The 12,079-nt window shown below is 39.8% G+C and overlaps 1 protein-coding gene across 2 annotated transcripts in view; it reads right to left on the bottom strand.

Moving 5' to 3' along the window:
* The window catches only part of LOC126210592 (uncharacterized), a 188,528-nt gene that overhangs the window by 63,238 nt on the left and 113,211 nt on the right, over window positions 1-12,079 (bottom strand). Inside the window, exons 9-10 of one of the 2 annotated variants that reach the window (XM_049939860.1) lie at window positions 11,431-11,656; window positions 9,090-10,255 (exon numbers count right to left, since the gene is read on the bottom strand). The exons of the other annotated variant lie outside the window; for it this stretch is intronic. Of the exons in view, the coding sequence (XP_049795817.1) occupies window positions 9,090-10,255; window positions 11,431-11,656 (1,392 nt within the window). The remainder of the gene's footprint in view (window positions 1-9,089; window positions 10,256-11,430; window positions 11,657-12,079) is intronic. 2 annotated transcript variants of the gene reach the window in all.

Genomic DNA, 12,079 nt, shown 5'->3' with positions numbered 1-12,079 from the left:
TTCTTCAGACAGCAACAATAAGCCTCCTGTGACTTATTGCTGCATCGTATTACCAAACTTTCCTAGTACCCTTTGTAAAAGGTATTTTAATGTGTACGAGCTGTCTGAGATGAATCTGTCAGTTTGAAAGTGGTAATAGTGCTACTTCAATAAATAAATAGCATTATAAAACTTGGCTGGTTGCTGTCATCATATCTGTATGAGTCTACTCTATATAATGGAAGCTAATTTGTAGGTTAGTTCATGTATCTGCCAGTCTGCTGCAATATTTGAAAACAGCAGTTTCCACTTTGAGGAAGAATAAATAATTTGCATATGTTTATGTTCTGCGTGATTTTAAATTGCAGTTTAGACTATGAACTCATGATTTGCTATCACATCCTTTCCTCATCTTTTAAAGACCCTTCAACAAAATTTTCTTTTATTGAACTACTAATCTGTACTGAAAGACCTGAGCCAAATCGTCACAAATTATACTCAGTTAGTTGAAAGACTGCATTATTTCTGCAATGACCATATATTTGTGTTTATATCAAGCAATACTGGTCAAGTTTGGTTGCTTTCAAGTGGCCAAGTCCCTGAATATATGTCATTTGATATACAAACAGTTTCTCAGCATGAGTGAGAACAGGTACTGAGCTCCATTTTGCAGTACTCTGCTTACATGTTCACAGACTGTTCACAACGCAACAAAATTAGATGCCCAGGTTGTTGTTTTTATGTCATATGAAATGCATGGGTTAATTTAGTTCTAAATGGCTGTGGTTTAAACAAACACAAATCTGAATAGGTTAAAAAAAAATCAGCCAACCAGTTGCAAAACAAAGGTTTATTTGCCCTTGACCTACGTTTTGGTATTTCTAAAAATCTTCTTCAAGAGTGGGCCCTAAAATGCATGTAATCGGTAACAAAATTATTTTTACAAACATATAGTTGGTGACAGTTTTTAATTAATGGGCAGACATATATTTCAAAATCTTAAACGTGGCTGGGATACAGCAACCCTGTATATCTGAAGAGATTGAAAAAAATTAGCCGACCAGTTGCAAAACAAAGGTTTGATAGCCCTTAATCTAGGTTTTGATATCTCTAAAAATATCTTTTTTACAAGCACACGTTTTTAGAAATATCAAAACCTTGGTCAAGGGCTAATAAACCTTTGGTTCATAACTGGTTAGCTGATTTGTTTCAACCTCTTTAGATTTACACAGTTGCGGTTTCGCAGTCGTGTTTAAGATTTGCAACACAAATATACACTCTCAGTAAAAATAATGTTGCCCTTATAAAATTTCAAATGACTATGGAACCAAACCTAAAGAAACTAATCATATTTAGATACAAGAATCATCCATTTACATTGTTGCAACACAAAACAAACGCACCTGCTACAAACAGCCAACAAATATATCTAAATTGAGGGAGCATTATTTTTTACTACATTTTTATATAGCGTACATTACATATTACCTGAATGATTTCCCCCCCTCCCCTCCCCCCCAGAGCGATAATTTATTTCACTAATTTTTCAAAAAATTGTGTAATTGAAGACAGTACATGCCTCATCACATACGGGGATTCAAGAAAAGAAAACTTCTGCAATTTATTCCATATCTCAGCACAGTGAACACATGTAACTGTGTGTGTGTGTGTGTGTGTGTGTGAATGCCAAAATACGGTTGATTGATTCACTTTGTCACAACAGATCTTTTTCTACACTGTACCACAGAACCTATTAAATTAATAAAACATAACAACAATGGTGGGACAACATGGAAATTGGTACCGCCACAAATTTCAAAGAAACATAAATATCTGAAATACTATGTGGGTGATGCAAAATAATTTGTAAAATGCGGTCCATATGGGGACTCTTGTGTCATTGCATTCACGTTTCTAAAGTTATTCTACAATACGAATATTCTGTAGAGTCAGAACAGGAAAGAAGGGAAGGCCTAAAAAACTATTTTGGTTTTCTCTCATAGTATTTTATCACAGACAATTATGGAAGAAATTCATTTTTGAAAAAGTCTCCTTGCGCTACAATCTAATATATGGAAGAAAATAATTACTCTTCTTAAGAGTGCGGTATAAGCTGTTCCTATACCAGAATCTGGTTTTCAAATCTCATCTAGTGCAGTCCCCAAAATCAGTCTTTCCTTCTCATCCTGTCTGGTAAGCCTCTGCTGACCCAGAATTCTGGTTGACTTTTCTGAACTGTATTCCTTTCCCTAAACCTCTCCAGTTCTTTTCCTTCACCCCTCTTCCTTCCCCTTCAACTCTTCTGCCAGAAGAAGGAGCCACTGGCTCCGAAAGCTTGTAAAAGCTAAATCCTTTTGGGTATGTTCCCCTGCCACCACTAGGTGAGTAGATTTTTTATCTATCCATTTAAGTTATATTATCAATAATTGATTATTTTCATTGTTATAATGTGCAGAGATAGGTAGTATTTTCAATAATAACATATGATGAGACTGAAAGTCTTGGCACTGAGTACATCAAATGCATTGCTTCACATGTTCATTTACTAACGGAGTTCACTGAACTCAACTCAGTATCTCTAACACTGTTCAATTACTCCACAGCTGTTGCAAGTTATTTAGGAGGCCATTCACTTCTAGCAATAATGTATTTTAACATCACCAGGCTATGAAGCACTAGGCACTAAATTATCCCTCAAGACCATGAACTATGTCTCAGATACAGTGGATTGACAAAAATATGGAAAAACCAAAAGCACAAACATTACCGTGCATTCATCCTAGTGCTCACCAAACCAGTCTTGGATGATATGAGCTGAGTGAACTGGGGCCCTGCCATCTTGGAACACAGCCTCACCATTGGGGAACAAACATTTTACCATAGGAAGAACCTGATCAGCCAAAACGGTCACATAATCCTTGGCAGTAATGTGACCTTGCATAGTAGGGTCTATTGAATACTATGATATGACTGCCCAAATCATCACTGAGCTCCCATCATGTTTCCCTCCTGGGGTGTAAATTTGGCCAGAAGTTGGAAACAGTGTGAAATAAGACTCAATCGAACAAATGACTTTCTTCCATTGCTTCCAGCTTTTATGGCTTTGGCATCACGTTTTCCTGTTCTGGACATATGCATAATTGATGAGTAGGTTTGTAATTCCAGCTCACCCTGCTTATGTTTCATCACAATCCTCTTCAATGACCTTCGATCACAATCCCTCAAAACACACTTTGGATCCGTTGTGATGATGTTATTCTGCTTTTCTGTATGTGGTATAAATCTTCGATACAGTAGCTCTTGAAATGCCAACACTTCGACCACCTCAGTTATGAAAGCTCCCACCATACGAGCACCAACAATATACCAACATTCGAATTCATGTAGCTCCATCGTAACGCACTTGCAACTACACAGAACACTGTTCTGACACTTACAACATTTTGCAGATACTGCACAGATGTCGTTTGTGGTCAAATACAACAGCACAACCAACAGGCTCGGCTAGAAACTACATTTATGTTCGAGCACGCATTTCTTGTAGTATTTCCATGTTTCAAACCACTCCCTGTATTCAGTATCACAACGTGAATAAATGTGAGTTCCGAAAGAATGCAATCCAAAGTTTCCAATATAAAATTTCGTTTTACTGCAAATAAACATTTTATCATTTGAGTGTACTATGCCAAAACTGTTCTGTAACATCTTGGGCAAGTCACAGTAAATGTCCAAAACATGTGTAACAACTTATTTTTAAGCAGTCAGAATTTTCATACTTGTAAAATACAAAAGAAAATGTATATTACACAGTATACACATCATCTGCCACAAATAATTATCATTTAGTCCTTGAAATCAACTAGATGCTCTTTCACTGCAAGACTGTGACTGAATTAATGCTCTTAATGGTAACATACAAAACTTCAGCAAACTAATGAGATTTCACTATACAATGGTGGTCTCTGGAATTAATTCTTAAATTTAAAGAAAATTGCCAACATATTTAATCACTTACAGTTTATACAATTACAGGAAGCATAGCTTATAAAAAATATACTGCCTGTGTACTATGCCTTGAATACGAAAGTATTCTGTAAGTCACTATCCATATATAAAACACCAGAAACAAAATTTCAGTGCCAGATATCAAGCTTCTTCCTCTATACCAAAACTAATGACAGAGGTATCTTATTTTTAAGTCTACAATGTGTCCTTTTAACACTGCAGTTTTCATAGACATGGCTACCAGTTACAATTAATCAGAACATATTGAGAGTTATTTTGCAGGAATGAGAAAAAGAAAACAAATACTGTTGCAACAACAGAGAGGTAGTGACAGGTTGGTTGGATAGGGAAAAGGAAAACTGTAACCACCATTCATAAACATTTGGGAGTATCTGTAAAAATAAAACACACAAATTAATACATTCAAGATAGCAAAACATCGCACAAATAAAAAAAAAGTTGTTCTCATTGCTAATGGAAAGATGCTCTGGAAGAGAATGAATTACTAACAGTATTGATACTCTTCAAGGTACACTCCAGGACTTCACAAATAATTTGGCGAGAGAAAACAAATGTTTTTTCCTCTCTCACTGGTCACTTAAGAATGCCTATGGTACCTGGTATATTCAGTGCCATGTCAACAGAAACAGACTGTCATGACACGACTGTTGGAAAGCTGTCCAAGTTTTCCCTCTGTGAAAGGCAAATAGTACTACCCAATATTACAAAACCCTTCTACAATGCACAAAATATAAATCTGGAACAATTAATTTTCATTTGTTATCCCATCCCCACCCGAAAAAAAAAGATGTAAGCCATTGACCAACTATCACTGCAACATTTCTGCTTAGTACATTTTATTTGTTTTACTTTACGAACATATGTGCAATGTTGAAAGAAGCTGAAACTCCTAAATTATTTTGAAATTTGTGACATACTAATCATATCCCTACCATTAATATTTTCATTTTAACTACATGGTGTACATAATCATATTAATGGTGTCCTGGCTGCAAGTAATTGGATGATGTCATAAAGCTATATTTCCACCAAAACTTGAGATAAATACAGGATCTTACCACCATCTTAATGACTAAATATTGAAGAATTTTTTAATGTGTGATTTCTAACTGAATTGTGACATTTCATGAAAGCACAGGTTAATGCCATTCTTTACAGTTACACTGCCAAACTCGACAGGGAACATTAGGGCAACCACCAATAACATCACACAACCTCATTGGGCATGGTGGTTGGAATAGAACTACAGCATTAGTGTATGTGTTATTACAAATAAGAGTTCACAATGAGTGCGTCACAGGTTGGAGTAAACTGAGATAATGGCAAATTATATTAATTGTTGGTATTAACATAGCCTTGTGAATTCACTTAAATTTTTAAGTTCTGGTTTGTAAAAACTGCAATGCTAAATATGAAGTAGTAAGAGTAATCAGATTTATTATACAGTGTACGTAAAGTCCGGGAACACTTTCAATTATTTATTACACAAGAACCAAACACTGTACAGACATCATACTTACGTCATTTTGAAGAGAAACCCTGAAAGTTTGGTTTCATGTATACCACCACAGCGTAGTTTGGTAATTTGCCGATAGTCAGTGCTAGTCGCAAACATTGCAAGTTCAGGTGCAGAGTGAACTTTCCGTGTGTTGAAGTTCAACAAAAACAAGTGTGCTACAGCTGTTCAACGGATGTTTAGAACCAAGTACGGTAAGAAGCCACGAACAAGGAAGATAATTTACCATTGGCACAACAAATTCGTTACGACGGGTCGCAAAGAGAAGCGGATACCCCAGTGTGAGTTAAGTGAATGTGGAGGGCGTACAAGAGCCAATCATAAGGATTCCAAAGAAATCGGTGAGTCGTGCATCCCGTGAATTTGAAACGGCTTCAGTGACTGTGTGGAAAGTCCTGCGACAGAAGCTGTCTATGAAACCATTCATATTGGAGCTAGTGAAGAAGCTCAATGACGACGACAAAGACAAGCGTTTTGAGTTTTGTTTGCAGTTGCAACAACTGAATGAGGATGGGGATGGCATTGCTGATTGCTTAATTTTTAGCGACAAAGCCACTTTTCTCACTGAAGGAAATGTGAACAGCCATAACTGTTGAATCTGGGGTACAAAGCATCCACACAAATGCATTGAATTTGAGTGTGATTCCCCCAACGTAACTGTTTTTTGTGCCTTGTCACGTCGAAAACTGTACAGGCCATTCTTCTTCGCCGAGAGCACTGTCACTGGATATTCCTACCTGGACATGTTGAAGCAATGGCTGATGCCTCAAATGCAATCAGACTATCCGTTCATCTTTCAGCAGGTTGGGGCTCCACCACATTTTCATCGTGCAGTTCATGAGTACCTGAACAAAATGGCCTCCCGTCTCACCAGATCTCACTCCGTGTGACTTTTTTCTGTGGGGACACATTAAAGATCTGGTGTATGTACCGCCTCTACCACATGACGTAGCAGAGCTCCGGGAGAGAATACAGGAACTGACTGACTGTCACAGTCACAGTCAAGGACGGGTATGGCAAGAATTCGATTATCATACTGACGTCTGCCGGGTCACTCCTGGTTCGCATATCGAATGTTCATAAAAAAAACTTTCAGAATTTCTCTTCAAAATGCAATATGTATGACATCTGTACAATGTTTAGTGCCTGTGCAATAAATAATTGAAAATGTTCCCGGACTTTATGTACACCCTGTACAGACTACAACAAAGTACGCATTATTGTATCTTCAAAAGAAAGGAATTATGTACAGAAACACATGCAAGATTGCTAAAATTCTTCCTATAATGACAGAGCGCACACCACTTATGTCAGTCTGTCAGCATAACACATACTACAAATATTCACACCATTCAGTCATTCACAGACTACTGTATGTTGTGCAGGTGTGATAATGTATACAAGATGAAAACAGATAAAACACAATCTTTATGTAACAGGAAAAAGCTAGTTTGCATTCAGGTTTTACTGTGACTGCTACTTGATCCCTAATTGCACCCTTACAGTATGACATACTATATCAGTTGGTCAACTCAGTGACATAACTTACAACTTACTCCATATCTGTCCTTGTGCTGTGCAGGAAGGCAAACACAACAAAGGAGCACCTGTGCAGCCCAATGGAAAATGATTTGTATGTTTTGAGCAATATGACAGATGCAGATTTGTGTGGACTCAAATGGATCTTATTTTGAAGGTAACCATAACTGGAATGTAATTAGTAACAACACACACTGTCAGCCTCAGTCTTGTATCTGTTGTCTCACATATTACATACAACTCTTTCTGGTGGAGCACAGGGAAAGGTCTGTATTTTCATGAAACATGTCACAACATAAAGATACCATATGTAGTGTGAAAGTACAAGAAGTGGCCACTACTGATAGATAAATCACATCTGTTTTGTAGGAGTGTACTGGGCCTCACTGTAACTTGTGGTAGTAACACCATAAAAGCGTTGATTAAGTTAGTATTATAACTGACCACTTTATGGTCAACAACTTCCCTATAAAACACCATGTTTCACAGTACAAACTGCGCATGCTGCAGTAGCTTGTGAAATTTGATTATGCTTAATTCCCACATTTGTTAATCCCACCAAACGCAACTGGGTGTCACTGAGCACCAAATCAGAGATAAACAAACTGCTAACTTGTGATACACAGCAATTGTGTTCCCGTGTATTGGTATTTGATGCTATATGGCTGAGACCAGATGCCACATACTACTACAATGAAGTGGAGCTTTACTGAAAGTACTACACATGGACAAAGGCACAATGTCTGGTCCACGTGCTATTATGATCAGGCTGATCAGTGTAGACTAGCCACAAGGTTAGTAAGATTGCCACAGTGCACGGTTACAATGGATGTAGTATGCCCATGAACCAACTCACCAAAGCCATAACATAATTCAGCATTCTCCAGTCATATAGCTTGCCCAGAGATACAAATTACACATTAAAAAAATGTAAATGCAATAGCTGCAATTTTTTTATTAAAATCCTAACACAGGACTCTCAAAAAGATGGCAGAAGGGCATATTAAGCTTAAATGATAGTCAAATATCTCAAGGGGATGCCATGTACACAAAATGTGCTACATTATGCTCTGCTGTATGCCCAAAAGTTCATGCCCCCCCCCCTCTCTCTCTCTCTCTCTCTCTCTCTCTCTCTCTCTCTCTCTCTCTCTCACACACACACACACACAAAACGAAGCACAGTATTCTTGTTTTTAAAAATTAACTAGCAGAATCAAGACCAATAACAGGAACATACAGATACCACCGCTACAGTTATTGAAAATTGTATTTGACAACTGGAAGAAACTAACACTTAAAAAGCATGTCAAATACTTCACTACCACATCCTGTTTTTGAATAAAAAAAGATTTAAACTTGGAAACAAATTTTGGTGCTTAATAATGATACAAATGTGCTTGGGGTTCCCATTAAAAATTATGTTTAGGGCACAACCACCACCACCACCACCACCTCAAACAAGCCATACATACACCACAGTACCAAGTCACAGTGGGTTTGACACTTTCATCTTGGGTTAAAAACAAACTGGGTAGGAATGACGGAAGGCTCTCCACAATATGTATTAGTGTTAGGATGCAGATAAATGTGTTTTTGGGACATATTTCAACTTATCTAAAAATAAATTTAGTGAGCAGATGAAAATAAAAGTAACCAATTTATTTTACACAGCCACAGTGACAATTCAACAAGTGGTATGAGGTCTTCCTTCGTTTTTGCACAGGAAGGATGAAAAACATTGGATGACCAAGAGGATAAGCTGGGTTTAAACCTAAGATTGCATCAACAGTAGTAATGTATCTGATATAACAATATCTTTACAGAACACAAAGAAAGTCTTACACCAATACAAGGAAATTATATTTTTATTTCTGGTCTGTTCATCCAGATATATACTACGAATGTAACTAAACTTACTACTTACAACATGTGCAAATATTGTTTAATACTAAGAAGAGTTATGATTCCAACAAATAATTGTGCGACAGGCGACAGAAGAAACTCTTAAACAATGTCTGTGGACACTCACATGCCAGTGGCCGCTGTCGCCGACAGGACAAATCCTCCAGGACTTCCGGCAGGAGAACCATTCACCAGGAGGATCTGCTGCTTGTCCTGGTTCATGGGCAGGCTCGCCCCCATGCCCGGAACACTGGCCCCCGGCGACCCCAGCACGGGCACCAAAAGCACTCCGGGCGGATTCTGGGCTCCGATCAGGTACGCCGTCTGCGTCGAAGGGGGCAACTGCGAACGGATGTCGCAAAGGGGGGTCATGCCCCGGGAGGCGGAAAATGCCGTGACCGCATCGGGGCCTGCTGGACGGGTGGTCAGAGTCGCCCCGGCAGGAGACACGGAGAGCACATTGTGCTTAGGCAATACGATGTAGCGTCGCCCGCCGGCTCTCATCAGCCCTTGGGAGACAGGGGGAGGGGGTGGCGGGCAACCGGTCAGTGTCGCAGCAGCGGGGGACACCGCCGGGAGTGGGGGCCTCAGGCAGCCCCCAGGTCCTGACACGCGTATCTGGGACGAGGGTGGCAACCAAGTAGTGACAGAGCCCACAATGGACACCGTAGTTACCGCATTCGTCAGTGTCTGCGTAGCTCTGTCGGCCTGGTCCAGTTTGACATATGTCGGCACCATGACTAACTTCGGAGAGGGAGATTGGGAAGAAGCGGCCCCCACGAAGGACGTTGTACCAGTCGTACCCGTAGGAACGGACGAGCACAGGGAGAGAGAAGCCACATTAGGAGCAGCGATGCCCACAGGCGCAGTCTTACCATCCTGCCTCGGCAGTCGTGCGAGTGGGGGCGGAGCACCGGGTCGTGCCGAGGACTGTTCGGTCTGCACGTATGTCGGCACCATAACGAACTTCGTAGAAGCCGACGTGGCCGAGGTGGGGACGGCGCTAGTCATCGTTCCAGTCGTATTAGTGGATACAGAGCAGCACAGAGGGGCACAGGCTGCAGTAGGGGCAGCAAATGGTGCCAGTGAGGTCTTATTGTCCTGTCTAGGAAATCGTCTCAGTGGGGGCAGTACGCCACTTGGCTGTGCACCTCTCATTGTAGAACTGTTAACAGAACTGTGACCATTTTTTGGGCCTTCTAGGGAACTGATGGGTGTTAAAGGAGGGGGTGCAGCAGTCACGACTGTCGTGGTCACGGAGGTCGACTTCTTATCCTTCTCGAGCTGGCAGTTCTAAATTAATGAAATAAAATAAATTAGCAACATTCACTGGCATAGCACAACACCATTAAAGTAAAGCTGTATTAGATAAAAAACTAAGAGTAATCTGCATTTTTATTTTCATTTTTTATTTTTGATTACATTTAGTGTTAAGATATTAAGAAAAAAGGGGTCTATTTGCTGCTAAAATATTCATCACAAATTGCAAATGACAATAAAGCTTTTTTCGGGGGAAAATAATGCTATATTTTCTGTAGGTATACAGCAGTCAATAAATGAAATTTATCCCATTCTGACGATTGAATAGGTTTGTCTGAAACACACAAACACAGACCTGCTATTGCCACAATGGTTTTCTATGAAGACTAAAGATTGAGTAATAAGACCGGCACAATACAAAATGCTCCCAAACTGGGTCATGCTCATACTACACAAATCCTGCATTACATGACATATGTTCATATAAGTGATTGTATGGCCTGAAGATGGGTTAGTGTATCTAGCACATAAACCAATAGGAACAAACAGCCTTCTGCAACAATGCACACCTGTTTGTCAGTCACCACAAGCCTAGGTATACTTTCACTTGCAATCTGGAGGATCAATCACTCTCAGATACACTTCATAATATAAATATATTTATCTACACACACACACACACACACACACACACACACACACACACACCTACGGTGCAGCCAGAATGCGAGAATGTAAAACTGAATGATGGCATCACATCAGCACTTCTCTTTAAATCTACAGTAGATACAGTCATTTCAAATTATATACCGTTTAAGAACTATGCATGTAGCAAGCTACAATTACATCATTATCAAAGAAGAGCAACCTATATGTGGTCCATTATAAGAATATAAAAAGTAAACACTAAGCTAAGCTTAGAAACTTACTGGACCCTCCTGACAGATGACATGTGCCAAGCTCAGTCTAATGTACAATACTAAAAGCTATCTGATCTCACATTACAGACGAAACCAAAGCTATAGTCACTTGTTCTCTCATCCACTTCCTAGGCCTCAGCCTAGCACATCCATTTAATATCAGGAAGATAATACATTCTGGCACACCTTTCAGTGCTAAATGAAAGAATAATATTATTGCTTCACACTCAAAACTACAGTTTCACTCTCAAAACTACACAACGTAAAGAGTAAGGAGTCTTAACTAACCTTACAGATGTAGTTACGCATGCTGGTGTTAATAGACCCGAGGCCCACACACTCCGAGTGGTACAGGCAGAGACAGAGTTGGCACTGCAGCGATGGCACCGTCCCCAGCAAACCTGGGCACTGGATGGTACAGACTCCGTACTTCTTTGCCGGTCCCAAAACTGTTTCACCGGTGGTCACACTCACCGTCGCTGTGGCTGTCGCTCCTGCATTTACTGTGCAAACCCTGTAAACCGGGGGTTCTGTTCGGCGCTGGCACGTCGCTGGTCCGTTCCCCTGAATTTCAGATCTCGAGGGAACGTAGGAATGAAAGGTGGAAACACGGGGGATGAGTGTGAAAGGATAACTCTAAAAAGAATATGTACACTGAGCTAAACATAACCGACCCAATACTTTTTAATGCGCGTAGGAAAGACCACATTTTCCATGCAAAGTAAAATTGGACCGTTAAATAATGCACACGTGAATGAAAGGAACTGGAAAGTCACATTCGACAAAGATACAGAACTGAGGCAGTGGACTTAAACAGAAAGCAATTCTGTGTTATAACAACAGGTCTGATTAGCTTTGGGCATGGAGAAATCAGCTGATATGCAGTACCTCATTTATTTACCAATCGAGTGCCAGTAAATACAAATAAACACAACCT

This window comes from Schistocerca nitens, chromosome 10, assembly GCF_023898315.1.
Source record: "Schistocerca nitens isolate TAMUIC-IGC-003100 chromosome 10, iqSchNite1.1, whole genome shotgun sequence".
In the NCBI taxonomy this organism is placed as follows: Eukaryota; Metazoa; Arthropoda; class Insecta; order Orthoptera; family Acrididae; genus Schistocerca; species Schistocerca nitens.
The sequence above is the reverse complement of the archived record's forward strand: the minus strand, read 5'-3'. Positions and strand labels throughout refer to the sequence as shown.